The 27,293-nt window shown below is 39.2% G+C and overlaps 1 protein-coding gene across 5 annotated transcripts in view; it reads right to left on the bottom strand.

The window, feature by feature from the left end:
• Nucleotides 1-27,293, bottom strand: part of TCF4 (transcription factor 4) — a 350,509-nt gene that overhangs the window by 8,111 nt on the left and 315,105 nt on the right. For 3 of the 5 annotated variants that reach the window (XM_047086297.1, XM_047086298.1, XM_047086299.1), the window contains 4 exons: nucleotides 25,236-25,303; nucleotides 24,012-24,090; nucleotides 21,342-21,418; nucleotides 18,405-18,608 (listed from right to left, as the gene is read on the bottom strand). In XM_047086297.1, coding sequence (XP_046942253.1) covers nucleotides 18,405-18,608; nucleotides 21,342-21,418; nucleotides 24,012-24,090; nucleotides 25,236-25,303 — 428 coding nt within the window. The remainder of the gene's footprint in view (nucleotides 1-18,404; nucleotides 18,609-21,341; nucleotides 21,419-24,011; nucleotides 24,091-25,235; nucleotides 25,304-27,293) is intronic. The other 2 variants (XM_047086301.1, XM_047086300.1) reach the window with 1 other exon arrangement.

Raw genomic sequence — 27,293 nt, 5'->3', positions numbered from 1 at the left:
ATAAAAGGATTTAAAGACTCATGGGCATCGGGACGCATAAGTGAATGCTGTAGCTAAGAGTCCAGGGATGTCCGCCACCTGTGTGCCTGTGTCCCTTCCCAGAACGTTCTGAATGGTGGTTATTTAGCTTCTAGGAGGGTGCTTCGAATGTAAGGAGACCTCGATTACCTCCCACAGCAGCCCGTTCCATTCCATTTTCATCACAAGTTGGCCTCCTTGTGTATTCCATCCACTGGTTCTAGTTTCAACTTCGGGAGTTTCATGGAGTAAGTGTAAGTCCCCTTCACGTGTTTAACACCACTGCCATGCCACTGGCGTCTGTCCCCTGGTGACCAGCGCCCTGTCCTTCCAGGCAGGCCAGGCCCACTTGATGCTTCCAAACCATTTTTCACTTTTGGTATGTTTTCATATTTATTCCAACCAAAAGGTGATAGCTATTTTCCATTCAGGTTTTGATTTGCCATTTTTATGTTTGTGCATTTACAAGACTGATTCAATGGATGATTATTCCTCCAATCTAAGATGTCAACTTGTATGCGTGCATTTTACAGGCCTTGATCAAATGGTAGCTCTTGAAGTCTGTCAATCAATGTTAACCCAAATAATTACCTTAGTGCTGATTCATATTTATTGGTATTTCCAATGGATTTAATCTCTTAAACTTCCACAGAAGGTGATTCTAAATTGGAGTCACTGAAGGTAACCCCAGGTTTGAGCATAGCAAAGACGTAAATGCTTTTACGTTAGGCATTCTATTAAAACCCTCAAGCCTTCTTTGTAGGCATCTGTGATTTAATTTAAGGTTAGGGTTTTGATTTTTACTTAAAATATATTCAGATATTGATCCTGTGCTTCTTTTCTCCCTTCTAGTTCACATTCAGATTAGTTTTTACAAGAGCAAAAAAGAGCCCACAACCAATTATCTTTGTATTTTCCTTGCCTCAACTATTATGAAAGACTGAGTAAAAACAGTACAATGATGAGAATCAACAATATCTAGATTTTAACTGTAACTGGTTTCTTTGTTAGCTGTGTAACCATGGGTAAGGTATTCAAATACAAACTGAAGAAATTAACACTAGGTTATAGAGAATGAGTCCCGTGTTTATTGCAAAGGGTGGTAATAGGCAAAACAATTGGTACATAATAGGTACTTAACAATTATAGATATTATGTGAAAATATCTGCAAATCCTTGCATACCACGTAAAAATAAAAGTCTATATAGTTCGAAACCCCTCAGAACACAAGCTACCTTCATTTAAGATCATCTTTGTACTCTTTGTCTCTATTTTGTTCACGTGCATTTGATTTTAAATCTTTCCTCCTACACAATGACAGTGAAATCTTAAATGATCTTATAAATATGTTGAGAAGACAGTTGTTACAACCGTATTTGTTTGGATTTTAGCCATACATGTTAACTAACTTTATATATTTTCCACAGATCATCTCAAATAATATACCAATCATTTTTCACAAAGGAAGTTGCGAACAAAGTGGCTCTTGATGATTTAAGGCTGCCTTTGTAAACTATGCACATTCCAGGTCAAATGAATGAATGATGATGGGTCGAGATCCTTGTGGTAATGAGCTTGATTCTCCGGGATCAGTTCCATTGCCTGTGGCTATGCAATAGTATTCTGAAGAATTAACTTTGCTTTGTTTGTTTCCTTGGCCACAGACAGCATGTCCTAACCCCATTTACTTCTCTTGCGGAAACATTATTTTTGGTCACATAAGAGACAAGGCAAGAATGATAGTGGATGGTCAACACAATCCATCACTGGAATAGCTCATAAATAGAAGGAGGAGCCAATATGTACAGAATACAAGGGTCAAGGCTTGACCGCCTTCCAAATAATAAATAGGTAAGAATATAACTAGAAAAAAGCAGATTCCTTCAACCTGCAAAGAGACTCTAAGGATGGTACCTACTTTTAGAAAATCTGTACTTCATTAAAGCCCTATTTTCATAACGTTTTCATCTAGGTAAGCAAGAGTTTAAAGTTAAAAGCCAGTCTAAGAAAGTAGTTAATTTTATCAATATTGATAGTAAATTTTATTTTTTGCAATCTTTAAGAATAGTCTTCTTAGTTACATACAATGTGGTTTTAGATATATTTATGCTAAATGTAAAAGACAAAATTAAATTTCTAAAAATTATACAGTGTTAATTGATTGATCAAAGAGTACATTTATTAATTCAGGAAATATTTACTCATCTACTTCATGCTTGTCACTCCAGGGGGTGCTAGGGATGGGATGGTAAATAACTTAGATGACCTCATGAAGCTTAGAGATTCTCTGTGGGATTTTTGCACACTGATCACTTTAGTGTGGCGGTTTTCATAGTAAGTCTCTCAAGTAAAAGGAGACTTTTCATGATTTCTGTAATTTAGGTTTTGAGCCCAGAGAACACCCAGGACCTAAGGCCACTCCTTGTCTCTCATGGGCCAGCCTCTCTTGTCCCTCTGCTGGTACCTCTGTCTCTCTGGCATTTGTCCCTTCATGACTATAGTCTGAACTCTCCTTTCATGATATCTCAGTACATTCTTTAAGGTTCTGAACCTGTTGCTAACTCCCTCTCTTAGTATTTCTGAGCTCAGAATGCCAAGATCATCTGATGGTAAGCTCAACATTTTGAAGCAGACACGAACCATCCTTTGAATGGGCCACTCTAGGGTTAGGTGTCCCCATTACTCGTTCAATGAACTACAAAAGAAGAGGAGGGAAGATCATGTGGTCTAAGCATGGATGCCCACTCCACCATAAATCATGCCCCCCAAATCATGGCTCTTAGATACAAATATCTAAGTTACCCTGCATCTCAGGTCAAGTTATATTCAAATTCTGACATGGCTATTTAAATTTTCCTGTGTTAATTTATCACTGGGAATAATTAAATACCTTCAGCAGTACATTACTTCTTTTGAATAATGTAAACAACATATAATTTTAAATAACCTTACTTTCCAAGGAGAGGATGGATACATTAGAAGCACTTTTCAATCACAGCATAGAAACTTTAAGAGCTTGAGAGACTTGGAACCCAGTTAGGCCAAACTCTTCATTTTACAGAGAAGAAAGCTAAGGTTGAAGATAGTGAAGCGAATTGGCAAATGTCTAGTAAGACTAAAATAGATTTTGAGTTCAGAAAAGTTATAACAACACTGAATAATTTGATTGGGGTGTGTGTGTGTGTGTGTGTGTGTGTGTGTGTGTGTGTATGGGAGGAGAACAAAGTTAAGGGACAAAAAGGGTTTATCTCTTGGAGCCTTTGTTTACAACAGAGTGCATATATGGGCATGTGTGTGTGTGTAGATATAGATACGAAACTCATTTTATTTTTCTTTATCATAGGGAAAAAAACCACCATAGTTCACCAAGTATGGCCAAGGCCATGGCCGAGATGTCTAACTAAATTACAAAATTTAATACTTGCCACAACTCCTCCAACATAAACAGATTTCAAAGACATGCAGCTTCAAATTAGGTGGCTGTTGGCAAGGGTATTTTAATGTGGGGATGCGTGCAGCATCCTGGTAAATATCCTTATCCTGATCCTTGAGCTAACAACAAACACCACAAACAAAAAAGACATTCAGTGTTTCTGCTCTCTTTGTTTCCAGGGAGTATTGTGAAAGTAATTATTCTGTTGTATTTAAGAGGCCTATTTCATGGATGGGAAAATGTATTAAATTTCATTTGGCAGTTATTCAATCCTTGTTAATGTTATCTCCAGAGATAACTGCTTCAAAGCAGGCTTTCAGACCTCAGTTCCTTCTCTTCTACCATAATCCTTCTAAAAGAGTGTAGGATGGGAACTTTAGGAAACTTGTCATTAATTTCTAGACCAAGTGATAATGATACAAAACTAGATATGCTATCAGAAACTTTTTGGTATTATCAAAAGAAAAGCTTGTTACTCATGGCATCCGGTTCAAAATGTGTCTTTTGACATAGGTGTTTTTTAGAAAGAAGAAACAAAACAAGGAAATGGGACAAAGAAAAAAGTCCTGGTAACTTTTACTTTTCTCTCTTCTCTTCCTCTTCCTCTTCCTGTTTTTCCATAAACACAAAACAAACGTTGATGGGCTTTTACTGTAATTAGACACCCACTGACACAGAAGAGAGTTGTGGTGCCTGAACTGTAATCTCCCCATGACATATCAATTAGACATGACAGTTGTGGAGGGCTAGATTTCAGTTTCTAGGATCCTGCCAGATCTCTGTCATATTAGAGGAAAGAAAACTTATTTTCTCAAAGGTACAAAACATTGTTTAGCCCAGAAGTGCATCTTTTAAAGAGGTGGGAAGTGGTCATGCAAACTTTAATGGCTCACAGATGGGTACCCGGAAGTTCACGAAACGGTGGCACCGGACAGATACTGCGAGGAACAACACCGGAGGCCCTGAGATGTAGCAGAAAACAAGACCCACCTCTGATAACCAACTCCTTTGGGTGAGAAAGTTCTAACATCTGGGACACTCTTCAACCACAAATATCACTTCCATATTTCTCAGTTCAAAAAATTATCAGACTACTTTTTAAAAATTCCTGTGATTAAACATTTAAAGGACTTTTCATGAAAAGTCAGATCTGGATTCGCTTCTTCTGTTTGGATTTTGATTCTTGAGAGCCGTTTATTGGGAGAAGACTTCCTCACACCAGAGAACACCTGTTTTTTTCCCTAGAAATCTCACAGCCTCACAGCTTTGCTTATGCTTTGCCTGAAAGTTAAGGTAATTCCTTACTGGGCAATTCTTGGAGATTTATTGAATGCTTATTCTCCAGATGATAAAATAATTTTCAAGAGGATTTAAATCTGATGTAAATGACCCCGGCCTTGGCAGGCCTGACCTGTCACATGATCGGCCAGGCTGAAACTCCCCTGATGTCCACCAGCATGGTTAAAATGAATGATTCTGTGATTTAGTTCGAGAGATGCAAATGGTTGTTATCTGATTTCAGTTCATCTTTTTTTTTTCTTAACTCATAAGTTCCATCTATTAAAACTGTTTCATTTCTCTCCTCTGTATCTCCACCCTCCGCCCCCAATTCTCTACAACACTTTCCTATAGGGGAAACTGTAACTGGATGCATTCCACCAAGTGAGAACCTCAGCAGGTGGTTAACAGAGTCCATTTCACCCCTTCTTGCCCCAGGTAGCAGGTTAGTAAGTAAGTGGTAGGCAACTAAACTTAATCCACGTCTGCTGAACCAAGTCCATCTAGCACAGAGATTATGGTGAAAGTTTGCGATTACTTGTACACGGCTTCTTTTGTTTGCAGTGAAGGGAAAGACAACCGAACACCTGATGTGTGCCTGGGATTCGGGATCCCCAAGCACAGACACACCTGCAGAGCATACAACTGAGGGGCTGGCTTGCACATAATGTGTGCTCTGTAGCCAGCCCGGGAGGTCCATCCCTAGGGATTTATCTTCACCTCACTGGCCTTTATTTTTTAAGTGCATTTCTTATCATCCCAGTAACACATGCTTATTGTAAAATATTTGGAAAGGAAGGGTAACAAGCTTCCCTAAACCAATGAAACACTCCTTCCCCATCACTTCCTAAATATCCCCTTTCTGAATGCTATATTCTCTGCCCGTCAACTGTTCCTCTGCGTGTCAAGGTTCTAGCACAGCTTGTCATTGTTCTGTGGGTCAGGTCTAAGATCGGTACCTTGTGCATCTGTGTCCTTCACCTGGACACCACAGGGCCGTTTGTTCCAGTTCCTTCCTCTTTTCAAGTTCCTTAATCTCCAACTTTAGTTACCTACCCATGGCTCCCCATCGGCCACATTCACTCCTGCGTCAGCAAGGCCTGATCCAAGCCCTCCCTGCTCTGCCTCCCAGTGCTGGCTTCCTCGGCACAACTCACCGACCACTTCTTTTTTATTAGTCCCACAGATCCCCTTATTCCAACTACTCCTTGACTGTCTGGGTCTCTAGAACTCTCACCATCTTGCTGGGCTTGGAAAGGGCTCTCCCCTGACTATTCATTATGGACACTGCCCTGAAAAGCACTCACGGACAGTGCTTAATTAAAGCGCAGGGCACTCGCTTCAATGCTTTTGTTTGGCTGCCATTCATAAAGCTTACACTTGTCTTGAGATGTAAGTCTCCCAAGGGCAAGGACTAGGTATACAGGACATTGTATAGGATTGTAATATTATCACATGCAATTAGATGCTTCCTAAATAGTAAACGATGAAACATGTGGCATGTATCTGTTTTACTATCTCTGAAATCTATAGCCTTTTGATATCATCAAAGACACATTTTAAGGGTTTCTATCCACAAGTAAACATTTTTTGTTTAATTCGACAAATGCCTCTGAAATGTCTACTGTATGCAAGGCACTATTCAGGTATTTGTAGGAGAAATAATAAAAGATAGACACGTCTATTACTTAAGGTTCTTATAGCTTAATGTTGAAGACATGTAAGACAAACTTAAGGGAATGCCACGAAGGAGTTCAAGGTTATGTGGGGTTTTAAAGGATGGGCAAAACCATATCAGATTGAGAAACCAGGGACTTCCTTCTTAAATAGGCTTTGAATGATGGGTAGAATTTTGACACAAGTTATCTAAATATATTTTTAAAAAAAGATGACGTTTAACATCCATGAGATAACATCTCACCTTTAAATGAAAGTTTCTGTTTTTACATCGAGAAGTGGCATTATTTTTGGTATTACACAGATATATGAAGAAGCAGCTAAGGACTATATATTAATGTGTTTTCGTGTCGTCAGACTACATATTTTGGACAAAAAGCAGACTTTTGTGAAGCGCTTTATAAACCTCCACGGCTTTACTACAAAGGGAACAACACAGGGCATTGTGGACGCAAATGGTACCTCACTGTATGTGTGTATTATTGGCCCGAATGATTCACTCTTATTTAACTGCAGTGAAGTCTTTCATCTCCCAGCTATACAATAATAGTTTCCATATGACCAGTGGCTCTGCTATAAATAAGATCAAAAGCAAAAGAAAGGATTTAATAAAAGAAAATGACATTAAAGGTAGCATTAAATCAGGGGGAAAAATACCAATATCCAACTCTTTTTTTGTTTGTTTGGTTGGTTTTTTTGAGACCGGCGCTCCTTCCCCAACATGTCCTGAGAAGACATTTGACAAGAAGTAGGTATGTACAAAATCCATTTGGGTATGCCTTAGAGTGGTAAAGATTAAGTTGGGGGGCAGTGGGGAATGTGGGGGTAGGGGAGAGCACCCCCAGTTAGGGGCAGGCTAGGGGCAGGTAACCAGCTTGTTTCACGTTGGAAGAGTTCAAGGGAATGTGTCAATGGCAGGCATCCATCCATTTCTCTGTCCTTTTCTGTTCTATTTAATGGAGATAGACTTTTGGTAATCCAGAGATTCTCAGAGAATCCTAACATTGCTCAACTCTCGTACATGAGTTCTGAGAAAGGAAGTTTTTTTTGGCAATGCACAGTGACTTGATATGAAGAGCCAACTTCCCAAACAAATTCCCTTCTAGTTCTTAAAAAAAAAAAAAAAAAAAATTACAATGTTAATCTCTATTCCCGACTGGATAAACAGCTGCTAATAACCCCCAGCTCTCAGGGGAGGAGGTTGCTTCCTTTCATCTGCAGACTGGTGGATATCTGCCGTGCACTGGACTTTAGTGATTCCACATGTTTCTTACTTTGCCGTTTTCAAAACTGCCCGGGTACTGGTCTGGCCAATTCAGGTTTCTTTCCTCCCTTAGATTGTATCCATGGACTTGAAGGACATACGCAGTTATGGTACTACTTACTTGAAATTGTATTTCTTTTACTGTGGGTATACTTAAAGAGGAAATTTAAGTGCTTCTAACATCTAAAGGAAGTTAAACTCTTGGACCTTTGTATTTGAAGCCCTGCGAGGGAAAGAACCCTTTTGGTACCTTTCACACTGTGCTAATTATTCACTCAAGGGCTGGCTATGTTCAAAGATACTCCCTTCCTAATAGCATCACTAATGCGATTACTTGCTTCTATCTGTTTGTGTACTAAATAAAGGGGCCAACTTCACTTTTTCCTCTGCTAGGAAGTACCCCGCAGAAGGTTACAGGGCCAGCCAGCCTCCAGTCTTTCTCACTTGTCCCTGAGCACCTGCTTTACTGGTGACCTCAGTTCTACACCTCAAGATTCAGACATTTCGCAAAACAGCTTTTTAAACAAAACCCAGCTGTTTCCCATCTAGACTACGGGGGGAAGAATTTGGGCAGCTCACAGAAACATTACCCAGAGACTACCATTCCCCAATAACTTTCACACACTTGCAGCTCCAAACGAGACCGGTCCATGTGCAGAAGCCAGGGAGAAGGCAAATGTAAAATTAAAATGTGGAAACGCAATACCCTGGTTTTTGACAGTAAGTCCAATTAGTTGCTTGAAAATGAATGTGGCTATTGTATCAGGACAATGCTTCCCCAAAGATGTCATTTAACTAATATTGGACAGATCTTTTGGTTAAACTCAACTTTATAGTTGTAAGATGATTTATGGATATAGAGGAAGCTATAATTATGCACAACTGTGAATGTCAGCCAATTAGGTAGAATCCTCGTGTTTCAGAAATGCAGCGTTCAAGCTTTTTAAAATTTTTTGCCTTTTTATTTTATTTTTTTTTTAGGTTTTCACTCCTAAAGCTGCTATGCCTAAATTCTTTCCTTATTTTGAACCCATTTTACACTTCTATTTTCTAAGCAATTAAGACACTTTTGATTTGAAAAATTTACAGCCACAATAAAAGTTAAAATAACACAACGACCACAGATTTTGAAAAAAATATATAAAATGGCCAAGGCCTAGTCTTGGCTTTTAAACAGTGCCAGGTTGCTCCAGTATTTTCTGTTTTGGTATGAATGACATAACTGAATTACTTCATGAGCAGCTACTTTAATTCCTAAGGGTGGAAAATTCCATGAGTTAATTTAATTTGGATGTAAAAAAATATACATGAAAACTCGCTCTTCCTGTGGACTCTCATGTGAAATATCTGAGCCAGTGGTTGGAGTTGCCGGGCTTCGAGGAGGGGCTTTCCACCCGGGGCGCCCTGGCTGGTGCTGCAAGGGCCCGTCTCATCAGGCAATCTGGGCACATAAGATCCTTTATTTTCTGCATATGTTTTTAATCATTTTATTCTCTCGCTCTGCAATGCCCTTCCTAGCCTGTCCCTAACTGCTGAAATCCGATGCAAACTTCTACTATGAGCTCAATGACACCTTTTCCAGGAAGGTTTTCTTAGCTGTCTCCCAAGGCTGGGCTATGTTCATCCTTCTCTGAGCTGCTTGTCTGGTCACTTCATAATTCCACCTTGTATTACAGTCGGTCACATACTTGTGTTATCACCCTCCCGAGGTCAAAGGCCCACAGGATCAGAGGATCAGAGACTCTTACATACATTTCATAACCCCCAAAGGATCTAAGGCACAGGAGACACAGAATGAGGGAATGAACATCTGTTTATTTTCTAATATATATAATATTATCTTTCTCCCAGAAAATCTGCTTTCTTGAGAAAAAATAAGGGTAATACTCCTTTTTTTTTAAATATAGGGGTCGTGCCTTTTCCAAACTATGGACAGTTTAGCACAGTGTCGTTGTCCCCGGTAAAAGTTCAATAAAAAATATGAAAATGACTGTCATTAAAAGCATCTCCCTGGTTTTTCCTCTATTATTTAAGAAGAAAGCAAAGTAAAACTACGATAACGCCAAAGAGTCTCTTTTAAATATGCTTTTATATTTTAAAAGTGAGGAAAACAATACGTTTTTGTTTTTATTTACTAAAAGTTCATAACACCAGGGTGCTAAACACATACTTTAGGGGAAAATAATTAGAGAACTAGGCTTGTTTTGTCCTAGAAGCAGAGAAAGGGAATCTTTTGGGTTTGACGGTCCAGTGCAGACTGACTGGTCTTGTTTCCAGGTCACGGGGCCTGACTTGAGTAAAACAGGTATGGGTGTGTGTGGTCGGGGGCGGGGGTGGAGAGGGGGAGAAGGGTTGTACCTAGTTTGGACTCCCTGCTGTGAGATCTGGGCACGCATCATGTCCTAACTACTCGTCTCAGGGGTTGTTAATGGTTGTATTTAAAACCTCTGGGCTTTCATTTATGTTTATGCAGAAATATCAAATGGTGAGTTCAAGGATTCTTAAACTGTTGTAACTAATCCATGGTTAGGGGAATTCTTTAAGTCAGACAGAAAAAGACAAATGCTGTTATATTGTCATATGTTGTATGTAGAATCTTTACCAAAAATTCAAAGAAATAGAAGAGCAGAATGGTGGTAGCTGGGGAAAATGGGGAGATATTGGTCAATGGGTACAAACTTCTTGCTTTAAGAAAAACAGATTCTGGGGTGTGATACACAGCATGGGGACAGTAATTAATACTGTATTATATATTTGGAAGTCATTAAGAGTAGATCTTAAAAGTTATCACCAGGCACACACACAAAAGTCATTATTGTGAGACGATGGAGGTGTTCACTAACCTTATTGTGGTAGTCATTTTGCAATATACGTGTGCATTAAATCATCAAGTTGTATACCTTACACTGACCTTTGTTTGATGTCAATAACATCTCAAAAAGCTAGGAAAAGTTTTAAAAAATAAAGAGAATTTCTTCAAGTTTCTTTTTCTTCTCTCTCTTTTTTCTTTTAAGTTTTCTTAAATAAAGTACAATATTGATATGGATTAATAAAACCTTTCAGTTGAGACTGCTAATCTGCTCTCAGAAATATTTGATAATTGTGGAGATTAGGAGACACGGTGAAACACTATAGGTAGGCAAATTACCTAATCAAAGAGAAAAACCTATATTGGTTTCTACAGGGTAGTTCTGGAAAGATGATGTAGATGAGTAAGATCTTAAGTGAAATTCTATAACAGGCTATTAAAGATAGTTTCGAAGTGCTCTGAAACAGAGGCGATGACCTCTCAAACTCAGTTCGGTTCCACCAAGAACAAGTCTTTGCGGACAGACCTCATTTCCTCATTCATGGGAACACTGCATGCCTAGTGTCTTGTGATAATGGTATGGACAAAATGAGAGAGGCCGGACAGCAGGAGAGTAAAATTAGTTGGACATAACTGGTTGAAATACAAGCCCTAAGGCAGGGGACGGTGTAAGCGTACAGAGAATGTCTGTAGCACTGAAACTCAGGCCTGCTCTCTGTGTCCTCCCCTGGTTAACACTTCTATTCGTAGCTTTGATGAGGGTATTAATGGCACCCTGGCAGAATATGGCCGGCAGAATATGTGACTGAATGGGGACCGAAAGAAGACTTTTCCACTGGAAACAGACTGAAGGCTGCAGCGTGAAATTCAAAGGCAGAGTGTGAAGTTTTGTACTGGTACCACAGTTAAGAGATGTGTGGCTTATGGATTTCAGCTGATCACAAGTTCAACATTTGTCAGCAAGATGATAAAGTCATCAAAAATGGTGAAAGTGTATTGTTAGGTGGCCTTAATTTAAATGAAGATACAACACACTGAATGGGTTTGGTAACAGATCCACCCTAGTCCACCCTGATGACTCCTTGAGCACTGTGTTCAGTTTGAGATTCTACACACTAAAAGGTCCTTGAGAAAGAAAGCATTCCTTTTCAACTAGGGAGAATGCACTGGACAGTCATAAAATCAAAACTTTTTGGGGGGAGGGGTGAATATTTGAAGATATAAATATCTAGCCTAGAGGGAAAAAAATACTGAATAGACACTTTTCAAATAACTGTAAGTTTCTAAAGTAGCTGTTGGGTTGACTTAGCTTCAGTGGACAGAAAAACAAGGACTGTGCAGAGAAGTAAATTTGGGTTGGACATAAAGAAGAATCTTCCAACATCTGACAGAAATGGGCTTTGTGGTCAATTAGAGCTACTTATCCTTGGAAGAAGGGGCTGATAGAGGCTTGTTGACTGCTTGGCAAGGGATTTGTAGGGGGATATGGATGGAGAGGATACCTAAGATCCCTGATATCCTATGGTAACAATTGCTTAGAAATGTAATATGTGCTCAAATATACATAAAACTTTATGAAATCAAAATTCTGGGAAGATATAAGAGGAACATGATTGAAGATGACAAAGCCTCTACGGGTCATACCTTCACTGAAATATAATTTTCTGACTTCTACTACTCTCATGACTACATCCCAGCAAATGCTACCCAAGATAACACATCCCTGCCCATTACTCTCTTCTGCTGCTTGAAGCCAAGGAGCAACTAAAGAAGTGCCTTGCGGGGGGTGCCTGGGTGGCTTAGTCGGTTAAGTGTCCAACTTTCGCTCACAGCTCGTGAGTTCAAGCCCCGTGTTGGGCTCTGTGCTGACAGCTCAGAGCCTGAAGCCTGCTTTGGATTCTGTGTCTCCGTCTCTCTCTCTGCCCACCCCCCACCCCCACTCGCTCTGTCTTTCAGTCTCAAAAATAAAAACATTAAAAAGAAAAATAAAGAATTGCCTTGGGTTTCTATCGTGCTGAGTATTGGGTAACGTATAAGATGGCTGAACCAATACATTGTACACCTGAAACTAATAAGATAACATTATATGTCAATTATACTTCAATAAAACAAAAATAGTTTTTCCTTGGGTTTCATTAGTTTCAGTCAGCAACGAAAAGGTTCATAGTATCAGCCACAGTTTTGAAATTGCTATGGTATTGGGTTAGAGAGGAAGTTCGCAATGGCAGTGTGGTATTTAGTACAAAGGGTGCAGCTCCCCTTGCTGGCTTGTCTGGTTTCTATCCTAGCTTGGCCATTAACTAGTGGGCGTCCATGCCTGGGTCACTTCCCCTTTCTGGGCTTCAGTCTTCAGCAGTAAAATAAGGGCCTTGGGCTAAAAGACTTCTGGGGTGCTTTTAGAATCTAAAATTCAATGGTCTTAACTCTCTTAAGAACTATGAAAGCAAAACTAAGTTCAGTTTTTATCTCATGAAGCCCTACATGGTAGAAGTTCTCATATGTTCAAAGGTCGGTTAAGTAAAAAAGGTGCTTTATCACCCAGTGAATTTTCTTCTGATAAATTCTTTTTAACTCCAAATGAAAATGTTATGTAAAGTGGGAAACTCATCTAGGATTGGCTTGTATCTGAAATGTGCATTTTCTGAAATGCAGGCCACAACCCCACTTGGAGGTTCTAGGAAGGGGTCTCAGGGATGCTGTGGAGGATGGGTGTGGGTGGGGAGTTTTACAGGACTCCTCCACCCCTAAGTCAATTAGAGCAACCAGGTCCTTAGGTCACTACTCATCTACCAAGAGACAATGGCATCTTTCCCTCCCAGGTAACAGAGCTGAGTCTCCGCTCTCTGATGAGGCTTGGTATATTGCTGCAGCAAGGTTATTTGTTTTGTTTTGTTTTTTGTCTTTTAATGTTTATTTATTTTGGAGAGAGAGAGAGAGAGAGAGAGAGAGAGAGAGAGAGAGAGAGAAAGTAAGTGTGCGTGAGCTGGGCAGGGGCAGAGACAGAGGGAGAGAGAGAGAATCCCAAGCAGGCTCCACAGCAATTTGGTTTTAAACATGTGTCCTTTTCTACTAAACTACGAACCCCTTGAGAGCAGAGACCACGTGGTACCACAGAGCCTGGTATTTGGTAACCACCTGATAAATATTTTTAGAAATGAATAAATGGACTTTAAGCAAAAAGGATCTGGAAATCACAGTAACATTATATATTAAAAGCAGAGGAGATTTTTTAGCTAAATGATCCCTTTGTTCCTGACTCTACTGACAAGTAATCAGAAGCGCATACAAAGTCACATGAAGACATTTTTGATGTGGGTTTTGTTCTTAATCAGTTAAAAGAGGAGATTAGGTCATCGGAAAGGCTTTCTTTCAGGTCTCATCTGTGGATCTGAAGAGCGAATGAATACTGGAGAGAACTGTATTTGAAAAACTGCCATTTCAATAATTTACAAAAACCTAACGATTTAACATCAGGATTAACCATGGAGGTATCTGAAGCACAGGGGGGTTATATCTGGGTAACCGTGTCTAATGAGCTTAGTGACAAACCCACCTGTTTCTTCATTCTCTCACATTCAGAGATTTCTGCTTTGATTTTGTCAGAAACGTGGGCGGTTTGAGAAAGAAAAATACTTTAAAATTTACTTCTTCATGACCCTAGTAAGGGGAGCTCACTACACCTCCTGCCACTTAGCACAGACATGCTGATTTAAGAATAAGTGTTAGGCGATGTGGGTTTTAATCTAACATACCGCAATGGAGGAAAAATTCTTTACCTCTGCATTTGGGTAAAGAGCTTCTGGGAACTTGGCCACAAGGTACCTGGGCATTCTTTCATCAAGGAACATTTATCACGATTTGAAAGTCCCAAGCTCTCACCACCCTAAAATTAGTTCTGAAGAGGGGCACCTATAGCTATAGGTAGTAAACAAAGAACAGGGAAGGTGGAGGCATTGTATCCGAGTTTAAAGCTGGCTTCATGAGTTCAGCCTCCTCAAGCCTTCTAAGGCCCATGTGACCAACTCCTAAGATGGACGTCATTATCATCCTCAAAGGGCTCCTGGGAAGAGTGCCTGAGATAATGTTTCTGGAGCATCTGGCGGAGGGGCTGGCAACTTGTGAGGCAGTCAGAAAACAGTAGTTTCCTTTCTCCCCACTTTGAAGATTTATTTGCTGGGGGGGGGGGTACAAAAATGTAATACATGGTACTCAAGGAATTTATAATCTAGGTGGTAAGGCAAAAGCCACGCCTGCATGGCTCACATGACTGGGTGAGAGAAATATCTAGCCAGCAGTATGACTCACAGAGCTCTGGAAAGTAGAAAAGAAAATGGACTATCATAAGTGGCTGCAGCAAGGGAAGGCTTCCTGGAAGAAGCAGAACTTGAGTCAGAGCTTTGAGAGTGGTGGGGAATGAGATGGACAGAGAAACGGGGGTAGAGCAGGCTAAGCCCGACAGACATAAGAGAACTACCTAATGAGAATGTACACGGCACGTTCTGGTAAAATGAACAGACTGGTCCTGCTGAAGAATTGCTGCATATTGGCACGGTACACCTAAGGCTTTTGGTCAACGGTAACGGCGCTTAACAAACCGGCTTAAGAAACTGGTCTTTATTTTGTAGATAATGGGAAGCCAGTGAAGGTTTTGGGGCAGGAAAGAGCATGGCCAAATATCATCTAGAAAGCCTGCAAGGATACAACATTCACGCTAGCATTATAAGCCATGCTGCTGTGAAAAAAAAAAACCCTTTCATTATACTAATACTTAGTAAATCACTGAAGACCTACTCCAGAACTCCAAGGAAAACATTTTATGAATCAAAAGCTAAGTACAATATGTTAGCAATTAAATGAGATAACATAATAGCCGAGGCAGAACCACAGTTTTCCCCACCACGATTTCAAGCTGCTGCAGAGAGAAATGCTTCTATCATCTTCCAAGTTATCAAGCCATTTTGTTTTGATTTTCGGAAGGCGGGGAGAGAGGAAGCAAGAGGATGGAGGTCAAGAGGATTCAAAGCTGTCTGTCCTTTAATCAGAAGGAATTATTGAGGAGACTTATAAAGGAGATTTGCTCAGAACAGAACTAGCCCTGGGACGGGTCTTAAGTTACTACAACTGGCTTCTACTCCAGAACAACGAACGAAGGTGTGTGTAGCTGGAAAGAAACACCCACCAGTGTCCTCTGCGCTGAAGTTTCCGGTGTCTACCTCCCACTGCTACTTTATTTACTGCAGCTGGCCACAGTTTTATAGCCTGTTTCATGTATTAAAATTCAAATGTGGAAAACATTACCAGTATCCTCCTTGAATTTTTTTTTTTGTTGTTGTTCGGGGGTGGGGCGGAGGGGGGGGAGTGGGTTTTTTTTTTTCTCTTCCCCTTCAACTTCCTTTTTATTGTGGAATGTATCAAATGGTCAAAGGCTAACTTCAGACTGACTAAATTCAAAAACTATTTCCTTTGTTCTTATGTTTTTGTTTGAAAATTCATACCAGTTTGCGCGAGGAAAGAAATGACAATCTGATCTCTTTCACACACGTTAGGGTTTCAGGCTGGGAAGCTCAGACTCTGTGGACCTGCTGGATGTTTTTGAGAAGAAAAGAGAAAGACTGCAAAACCTCTCGTGGTTTAAAGGGCAGCAGGACATCCCCATGCCACGTCTTTGGAGTTTGTCTACCACCTGGTTGGCTCTGCGGGCATCCTTGACTGAATTATAAACGTCTTCAGATGAGTGAACAGGAACTTCTCCTCATCAGCAAAACTAGCAGCTTTATTGCTTCTGCATAGCTTTTTTTTTTTTTTTTCAAAATCAAATCAAAAACGTTTCTGTGTAATATTGGCCGATTATTTCCCCCCTTCTGTTGCTCTGCTCGAGTCTCTCCCTTTCCCCTCCCCCAGGTCAGTCCAACTTCCCATCTCCAAAGTTGACTCCAGTCCCTTCCTCCTATCCCACCTTTGAATCAGACTCAAGGGGGAGGCAACTCAAAGGTCAAATAGTTCCAAAAAGTATAGTTTATTATTTTAAAGAACCACTTAACCTACATCTGGTATTTAAGAGCAAACTTTACATATTTATGGAAAAAATTGTCTCTGAAGCAATGCCCTGGGTGCACATTGCATGCATTTAACATATGCAAAACGAACACAGCTACAGAAATTAAACTATTTTTCTCTTGATTGAGAGCAGATATAGAGAAATGGTTATAAGTCACAGATCTGGCTTTTAATAAAGCCAGATTTCTTAATTAAAAGCAGTATTGTTTAAACATTGTAGTTTAAAAAGAAAAGAGCTGTACAAACTAAAACCTCATATTATATGCATCCCAAGTGTATTTAACACATTACCTGAGGCCAAGCTAAATTAAAATCTAGATTTTCCTTTTGTAAACTCTTAGCAACTGCCATGAATAGACAAACAATTTTTACTCAATGATGAATTTTTAGGATAGAGGTCAAGGAAAAGCAAAAAAGAAAAAAAAAGATTCAGCTTTGGCATTCAAAAATATCTTTCCACGTTTTAGAAGTGAGTTCATTGCTTCTATTTATAAACCAGTATTTTTGGTTTCAAATTGGTTGCAGGTTTCCATAATATACTGCTCAGGATGGTACTCTCAATCCTACTCTTTTATTAAGAGAAACTGAAAGGAGGACAGAAGAATCCTATTGAGCAAGAACTGAAAGAGCCTCAGAATAACCTGTGCTTATTTTGTGTTCTCCTCTTGGAAGCATCAGTAAACAAGAGATGCTACAGTGGTAGCAGTAGACAGACCTTCATCCAAGCAACTTTTTAAAGAGCCTACGAGGTACAAAACAGGACACTAAGGTGTTTGTTGATCAGGCAGGAGTTTATAAGAAGCAAAATTACATAGAATCACTAGTGATTAATTCTCCACCCATTCGGTCACCTTACTGTCATCACTTAATATTTTGTTAAGAAGATTCTGAATTTTCATAATCACCTAAATAAAAAGGGTGCACTCCCAAATCCTTTTCAAAAGCAATGGGCCGAATTGAAATTCCAGTTGTAATACAGACAAATCTACTTAAATATTATTTAAATACACACCTATTCATAAACGGGTAGTGATTAATAAAACTATTATACACTCTCTTGAATTATACAGTCTCACACCATATATTTAGACCAATAAACATACCAGATATTTCTGCCTCCCATACTCAGCATCAAAAGACATCGATTTGGATTCTTCAATAATAATAAAAAATTTCAACCTGTTCCATATCTGAAATGCCAACAATGTAACATGTACAAAAGTGGGTCCTTTAGATGCGTTACTAAGATGAAGAATTTAAAACACCAGCAATGACCCAGAAATGTCCACCTAGGTATATACTCAGGTGACATGAAGACACACGTCACACAAAAACTTGTACTCACAGGAGCATTATTCATAATAGCCAAGAGTGGAAAGGACCCAAATATGAATCACCTGATAAATGGATAAATATAATGTACACCTATCCAATGGAATACTGTTTGGCAATAAAAATGAATGAAAACATTACACTAACTGGAAGAAGCCAGTTAGAAAAGACCATCACGTATTGTATGATTCCAGTGATAGGAAAGATCTAAGATAGGCAAATTATACAGACAGAAAGTACATTAATGTTGCTAGGGTCCAGGGAGAGGGAAGAATAGAGAGTGACAACTAATGGGGATTTCTTTTTCTTTTTTCAGAAGGTAAAACATTCTAAAATTAGACCGGTGATGACCCTGTGAACATACTAAATAAAACACATGGAACTGTACACTTTAAATGGGTGAATTACATTGAAGTGAATTATATCTCAATAAAGCTGTTTAAAAAAGAACAAAACAGCAGTAGTAGTATTTATACTTGAAATTCTAATTCTGTGAGGATCAGTAATTAAAGAGTCTACAAATGCCATCACTTACCATGAGTGAATGTCTGTTGGCTGAAAGAAGACCGGTTCCATACCCTGAGCCCAGACCACCCATTGCTCCATTATGAGAAGGTCCAATGATTCCATGCATGTCCCCATGGCCACCAGGCATAGCTGTGGATGGGCCCACTGCATGATTCCGGAGAACGTGAATAGCATCATCCAGTCTTTCTAAGCGATCTTCAATTCGGCTTTGCTGTTGATTAACAAACAATGCGAAATTGGATTTAGTCTGAAATGCATGCAGAGGTTATAGAAACAAAACCTGAGTTGACACAAATCATCCTTTGAGGTTTTGAATATATGTTTCCAATGAAACTTATTTCATTAAAACAATAGTAGATGGTGACCTTCCTAGAAAACTAGTAGAAAATGTTAATGGTATATCATAGTGTTATTTGTCATGAACAAAGTAAACTTCTAGGACATTACAATGTACATCTGCTATACTAGGTTGCATTTGCTTGAAAGAGAATTTAGATTTACTTTAGAACAAAAAAGTCCATAGAATGTAAGAAACATTGTAGCAGGCATTGGTTAAGGATTTCAAAAACTTAACAATGAAAAGATGATGCATTTATAGTTTCCCAATTAAATGATCTTCTTGGATGCATATTTCCTTCATCTCCTCTATAGCATATGATACAGGGCTACGTATCAAGTCAGAGACAGGTAAATGCATACAGACTATAATTTCTTATTGAGTACTATCTATTTTTACCAGTGTGTCTTGTTTTCTATCTATTATCACCAGCTTGTGTGTGTGTAGAGTAGGAACTCAAAATGGATATAGAACAAACATAAAAAAATGTTGTCCACCAAAGTGGTATGAGATTTCACGACTGAAGAATCACAAAGATGTGAATTAACTGCTTACCAGGGGCTTCTAATTGATTTCAAAGCCCTTGCTCTGTATAAAATTCACCTTATACAACTAAATTATAGAATTCAAAACCAAGGAACTTTTTTTTTTCATCCCAGCCACTAAGATCCTAGTTTTCTGCAACTAGGAAAGGTCGATAGTATAGAGTTTGTGAGGAAAAAGGACATGTAGATGTGTATGAACTTTTTTTGGTATGATCAATAATGACATCAAATAAACACCTGCTTGTCACTTTCCAGTGTGTGTTTTAAAATATGCCATCTCACTGGCTCTTCGTTCTCCATGTGTAAGGCAAGCAGGGAAGGATTATCCCTTCCATACACATGTGCAAATGAGGCTCAGAGAAATTAATTATTAACTACTCAGTGTCACGATGCTGGGAAATGGTATAGTGAAGGGCTGAATCTAAGTCTTCGGACTTCAAATCTAGTGCTGCTTTGTACTGGATCATGCTACAGTCTACTTTGACTTCCACTGGGCTGTGCCAACAGATGTACCAGCTCCACTGCATGAGAAAAACAATTTCTAATTATTTTATACTGACAGAAGGAATGTGTGTCTAATACAGTTAGTCTACGGTACAGAGCATTTCTGATCTGGTGGGCTTTGGTGTTAAGGGACCTCCCGTAAACTCCTAGCTGCTACTTATGAAATCTTTGACAAGGTACTAAACCTCTTTGAGTCTATACTTCATAATTTATAAAAATGAGAACGGTAATACATACTTCCACATGTAAATGTGAGCATGAAAGGAAGTAGTACACGTGCCTATCATCCTTTCTGGCTCACAGCTTCCTTGTGGGGAGAGCAGTTTCTCCTTGTGTATCCCCTCGTGAGTGTTGAGAATTCAGAGGACTAAACCCATAGTTTGTAACTACAAACCTAGACTTCATGGCTATACAGTGGCACATAACCTAGTTTTGACAGCTGGGTCCCAGAGAATAACTGATGGAGGTAAACACTTAAAACTACTATGGGCTCTCTGGAAGTGGGCTGCGGGTTAATTACTTAATGTAGGCTAAGCAGGTAGTGCATACGTTTGTCCTGCCCTGTGCCTGCCTTTATTGGCCAAAATGCATGGCTGAATGATTCCACACTACAGCAAAGAAGACCACAACCAAGGGGGAAATCCACCTTTGTATTTTCATTTTTAGATTTTCCTTAATTTAAACAGTAAGCCAAAAGAGAAGAAAGGAAATTCTGGCCTGCTGCCAACACATTAAGTTAGGCAGATATCAACCAATCAATGCCTCTTCCGTGTTCTATCTCAAAATATGGACGAAAAAAGGGAAAACCATCCTTGAAGGGCTGAAGAGCTCCTTGCTGCTACCTCTCCCCATTTGATTCATATAGCGACCGAATACCGCCCAGAGCAATGTTATCTCATGCACATTTTCAGCCACATCCACCATGACTTGAGAAAGACTACAGTGTCAGATAACAAATCATCATGGGATGAGTACTTATAATATTAATTGCACTCATGGAAATTTTCAGCTACTCCCTAACGGAAGAGCAGACATTTAATGACATGAGTCGATTTCTAGAAGAACCAAAGCGAACGTGGAAACAGATGGTAGACTTCTCATTCAGAGGTAGAGAGGAAAGCCCTTACAAGCCTGCCACTCTGGAAAGTAAGGCAGAGGTCTCCTGATCTTCAAGTGTTCCAGCCACGCAGCTCGGCGTGACTCCAGCGCTCTCCTATCAGTAAAGTGATTCAATCGTTGACAAGGATCTTTCCCAAAGACAGACGGATGCCACTCTCTCTCCAGGATTTTTAATCTCTTACCTGGCCCTAGGTATTTGGAGCCCTTGGGCTTACAGCATCTGGGTTACAATCTACAAACAGCAACAAGTATATATATATATATATATATACATATATATATATAGCCTAATGACTCTGGCTCTAACCAAACTCGTGTGCTTAACATTAGTCTAAAGTTCCCCGCTAGTGAAATAAGAACCCTAGAGAGTCAACTAGACGCAAAAAGAGAAACGTGGTATACAAAGTGGCTAGAGGAGAGATTAGAAGATGAGACTTACCAAAGAGTGTAAGGGTCCTTCATAATTAGGAGATGATGAGGCCTGTCCTCCATTTCTGGACCAAACAGCTGTGCCTGCTGGTATTAAAATGGAGGTTACAGTGAAATCTACATAATCTGAAAACAATCTCGCAGACATTTTAACAGTCCTTTTAGAAACAGCGATGCTGAGTTTTCATTTGTACAATAAGGTCAATACATGTAAACTTCCCATACAAGAATTCCGGGACAAGGAAAACATTTTCAACTCAGAATTCTCTCAGGCTTCTTCCTAAAAGGGCACATTTAACTGGTTCTGAATTTTAGCTAGACAATGGTTCCTACCAATGCTTCACAGATGGTAGTGAAGAAAAGAGGTCACTACCATGGTCAAGCCACTTTTAAGAATGCAAAGGGGGATTCTGTTACACCTTCATTCATGCAAGGCCAGCCTGTGGAACCAAAATTCTCTCACCAATGCAAAACAGCACTGCTACGGGTTTTAAAAATGATCCTTAAGAAGGATAAGCCTTCCAAATTTTTTAAGGGAATAAGATTAGTTGGCAGTGATCCACTAAACCAGAAATTTAAGAATTCAATATAACAACAGTAATAAGTAGGTAGTTCCTTCTGAAGAAAATGATTGTTTTGTGATTCACTGAACTTTATTTCTGCTACAGTAAATATTACATGTCTAACCTGCAAAATAAAAAACCACTTTTCAATTTAAAATAATGCATGCTACATGTGGAAACTAGGAAATAATTCAAGGAAGAAAAAAAAAAAACTAGGATCTCACCATAATCTTACGCCCTGACATGGTTAGCATTTTAAAACTCCTTTCTTTCTGTCATTTCTGGGTGTGCATGTATGTGTATTTTTATGCTAAATAAAAGTAGGACATTTTGTTCAATTACTTTTAGTGACAGAATATGGACAGAGCCAGCTATTTTCAGTGTGAAAATAGCAATTTATCCGCATATTTACATCTTCATAAAGTTCTTTCTTCCTAATATGTGGTCTTTCATGGTGCATTAGCAGGACCCCAAAGCGGCCTTTTCTCTGTGTCTTCCACACGCCGCATGCCGCTCAGGTTTCGGGCCATTTGTGGTGTTTTCTGGAACGATTTGCGCATCACAGCTTTCCTTTCCTCTCTGGAAGTGGACCAGCAGAACGGTGAGCAGCAGATTCTCGCCGAGCTCTGGTACCGCTGCTCCTGCAGCCTCAGCAAATCCCACACCCGTTCTGGGCCCTAGTCGGCTCATCTGTAACATCAGAGCATCAGACTAAAATAGTCGTGCTCAAGCCTTATTAGACTCTGGACGTTTTTCTTTTTGTTCCCCCAAACTATAAAATAGATGAAATCAGAGCTGCTTTGTTTGAAATAGGAAACTTGGAGTTCTCCCTGCTCAGGCTCCCTCACCACCTGCCTCACTGGGCTAGATGTTGTCTCTGCTCTTCTCTCGCTCTGGACATTGACTCCAGAGCCTACCGGTATAATACTGACCCAGGGGTCTATAATAATTCTAAACTTCCCTTTCCTTCCTGCCACAGGGAATGTTTCACGGTTGTTCCATTATCCTCTTAATACCATCTCTGCTTCCTTGCAGTTTCAATTCTGTCCGTCTGGACGGGTGGACCTAAAGGTTCGGCTATCCCTCTCTATTCTGTGACCACCCGCTCCGTGTGAACGGAGGCTTGGAAAAGGCTGACATTCGGTGCTACCTAAGCCACGGCCATCACCTCTGAATTCAAGCTCTGGGCAGTCTGAAACCTCCCGTTCTTTACCAAGGAACCCAGTGTCTTTAGGATGGGCACGTGAGTGCCGTAGGCAGGGAATAACAGGAGGCGAGGAGGCGAGGAGGCGACAGTTAGACGAGTGACTCCACTACAGATACTGTAAGGTTGGGTTTCAATCAGGTATAGATGCAATTTAGGGTTTTTTTGTTTTTTGTTTGTTCCTTGGTTTGCTTTTTTTAGAAGCCACATGTCCTCTTTCCACAGAACAGAGATGTGCACCGGATAGGGCCTTCTGGAAGCATTTATACTAGAAGGGCAATGAGCCTCTTAATTGGAACTCTGAAAAGTGAAATGCTTTACTAACATAATTCAACAACTTATAATTTTATTATTTGAAGCCATAGGTCATGCTAATTTGTTATATTTTAAAGCAAACATCTCCTTTTACTCCACACAGTTACTTCCCAATTTATTTACAAAATTATAGTTTTCCTCAAACATGCCAGTGACGTGGGCTTTAAAAAGGGAATGTGGAAAGTCTAAAATTTCTATAGGAAATGATCCTTTTGAACTGTCTATATTTGATGACTATATAATTTATACTCATATTCCTGACTGTATTAACTGGGCTTTCTCATCGGAGATGACTTGTTGGGAGTAGGTTATTCTGTTGAACATCTTCTACAGAGCTAAGATCAGTTTAAGAAGTAAGTTTTCTGTATGCCTGTGTATTCTAAAAACATCTGATTTTTAAGAAAACTTTTGGATGTAAATGGCTATACTTTCATATGGCAGTCTCTCTCTCTCCCACTCCTTTCCATTTGTCTGTTCGGAAATGTTATGTGTTGCGCTTTTGGAGGGAGTGAGTTTCCGCCTGCCAGACCAGGAAGCATGAGAGGGAAAGCATTTTCGCAAACCGGTACCGTGGCGGGGTTGGATTTAGGTACAGTACCTGAGAGAGAAGGAGGAGAGCCGACGGGAGTTGAAGGGTTTGATGAAAAGCTGTTGTTAGTGTGATCTGGAGAATAGATCTTAAAACAGTGGGGAGAAAACAAACAAACCCTCATTTATTAGGAATAAAGAGTCAACAATTCTTTCAACGACAAAGTGTCATTCCAGTCACCTAAAAATTGCAACTTACAAAACACATGTAACAATCAACTGTAGCACCAATATTCTCAAGTGGAAACTTTTGCAATTACTTTAATTTTCCAAAATAAGGATTATGAGGTCATGGAAGATGGTATGGACAGAACTGAACAGGCTCAGCTGACTGTACTTCTAGTCCTTTCCCTCCCATGTCCTACCATCACTCTGTGGCCATGAGTAGGTCACACGAACACCCAAACCTTCCTTTCTTACTCCATCAAATAGGTTAGACAGCATCATCCCTTATGATTTTCGTTCATTTCTTCTCCATCGTGATTAAGGCATTTGATGCCAAGGCACAGGAATGCCCAGATTAAATATAAACTTTTACTTAGGTCCCAATGCTAAATCAAATTTATTTTATGCTCCCAATGGTAAGGAAAAACCAAGTTAGAGCAACAAATCTCCACTTACATTTGCAAATGACCATGTTTAGCTTTTGAAGACCATACGGGTATACTCCCTCAGACAAACGAGGGGGTGCTACTTGGTCACTAGTGAACATGCAAGAAATGTCCCATTCTCTAGGCTCCTCGCAATGGACGGGCAAGGCAAAGAAGCTGAGTCCCCAAGTGCCGATTACATGACAATTTCTCACAGACCTAAGTTATGGAGTTACGGTCATTGTTTTTTTTTTTTTTTAGTAAGTGCCTTTTCCAAAGGGTTTTAGAACTGCCCCCTGCAAAGTCTGTCTTAGCTGGTCAATGAGCCCCATATGATTTTAGAGAAAAATAAGAAATCAAGATAGACAATCTATACACCACAAGGCCCTGAGAATATCTGCAAATCCATAACTGAGGACTGCTTAACGCCATTGTGAGGAGACAGGCTGGAGGGGTCAGGCATTCGCTGGAAGCTTCAGAACTCTCTTCTCAAATTTTCCAATAATCATTCTGCAAGAAGGCTAGCATTTCCAGAAATCTAAGCTATTTGCCATTCATTTTCTACAATTCCAAATGTCCACTTCTGCTTAAAGTTCACCCTTCCACAATGGTACATATGAAGTCCAAAGTCAATATTTCCTCACCGAAGCAAGTGCTTTCCCCAGAGCATCTCCAGTCTGGGAGCTGCCTGCTGCCCCGCTTCCTCTATTTGCTGCAAAAACAAAAGGCAGAATATGAAAAACCAGGCAGTGAGACGTCTAACAATTTTCTATTCCTGGTCCATTTACTCACAATCTAATTGCATTTTTAATGCTAATTATAACACATTAATCTTTAATTAGCATTAATTTGTTTGCTGAGGTAGATGTCAAATACATTCATGTTACTTTTTTTACAGATAAAATATAAACCTGACACTTTGGTTTAAAGATGAAGTGTTTCAGTTGCTATTACTTGGCCCCCTTGTTGCCTACGAGTAGTTAGTGCTGAATGGTAGGTAGCACCTGAAGTTCATTGCTAAGAAGTATGCAGTACTCAGGTCTCTGAAGCCCTCAAAGTTTGCCTTTTCTCTGTATTTCATACAGTCAGTAGAATTGTCTTCACAAAGAATTTATGTCTCCTTTCCATTTTTTAAAAAAACTGATACACAGTAAAACAAGGTCCTCCTCTCAGCAAAATAAAACAGGAAGTCTACAACAAGCCTGGCTTCCTAGGAGAGAAAATATTTTTAATATTTTAAATAATACATATTCTCCACATACTCAGGTCTGTGTTTACATTATAAAACCCTGAACTAAAAATCAATAAAGGTCTCAAATTCCAGAGACAAAATAAGTCTACATATTCAGAAAATTATCTGTCATCTTTTAACACTGGTATTTTTAACCACAAAAGAGATTCTGAACCAAGTACCGTTACTAAAAAGATGCAGATTCTAGCATGTGATTCAAAGTCAGCTCTATTTAACAGTGTTAATACAACACCTACAACATTTGGCATATTACATTTATTAAGGCCTCAACATTAGCAAATAGACATAGTATTTAAATAAAACCTATTAAACCCAAGGACCTGGTTTCACTATTCTGTGAAATAAGAAAAGGAAATCTTAAGTCAACTGATTAATCCAAGCAGAACTTCACTGCATACAACATAATTGAAAAAAAGAAAAAAATTCCCAGGCGTAACCTTGACCCAAGAAAGCACACTTTGCTGACAAATGTGTCATCTGCTTCCAGATCTGTAAAATGCAGTAGTCGGGTCAGATCTCAAGTGGTTGAATTCTCTGCTTCTCTAGGTTATAATTTCATTCTCCTGACTTCTGCTTAGCATAGTTAAATTATGCTTGCTATTTTTATATATTTATATGTTGGGTATGTCAGTTGGATAATCTTTTGATGTGTGCTTGATTTGGTTAACAAAACCCACACCCAGATTCATTCGTTAATTACTAAAACTGAAAGAAAACTGGTAGGTGATAAAAAAGAACACAACCACTTTATGACAAAACAAAACTATTCTTTTTTATATCACAAATTCATAATATAAAAAGTATATTGGTTATTAGCACTAAGGATTATGGGCTGAAGTGCATCTTTGAAATGACGGTCAGATATACAATTGAGCTGGTGGAAGGAACTCACGGATGTCAATAATATTAAAAATACTTAAATGTAAGAGATAACTGAAATTATATCTCCTGTGAAAATGAAAATTTCTGCATTGAGGAGTTCTTTAAAAACAAAAGACAATTCTAAAGAGAAAACAAAAAAGATTTTGAAAACACAGAGAGCACTAACATCTTTTTAGCATGTATTATTGATGGTATTTGGGGGCAAGTATATGCATTTTTTTTCCTACAAGCAGTATTATCAAATATACCTAAAACTTAGATTTATCAGTCAAACTAATTTGTGATCTGCTTGATTAGAAAACAGATCTTTGTGAAATGGAATTTCAGAGCCACACTAGAAAAAATTGTATTATCTAACAAAAAAACCCCCTAAATCAAAAGAGACAAGATATCGTTTCAAGTACAAATGAACTTTGCTACAGTCGTAGCTTTGAAAAGATTAATTCTTCCTTTGAACAACTTTAAAATGAGAAGGACAAACTTTTCAAAATATATTTTCATGAAAACTCATGGAAGTGTTTTAGGAACATAAATGTTATACAAGTGTAAAATCACACGTTAGAAGAGA

Source organism: Lynx rufus, unplaced genomic scaffold (assembly GCF_022079265.1).
Source record: "Lynx rufus isolate CCGP_SWC_20201006 ecotype Redwood Valley unplaced genomic scaffold, mLynRuf1.p SCAF_20, whole genome shotgun sequence".
Classification (NCBI taxonomy): domain Eukaryota; kingdom Metazoa; phylum Chordata; class Mammalia; order Carnivora; family Felidae; genus Lynx; species Lynx rufus.
This window is presented reverse-complemented; position numbering and strand designations above follow the sequence as displayed.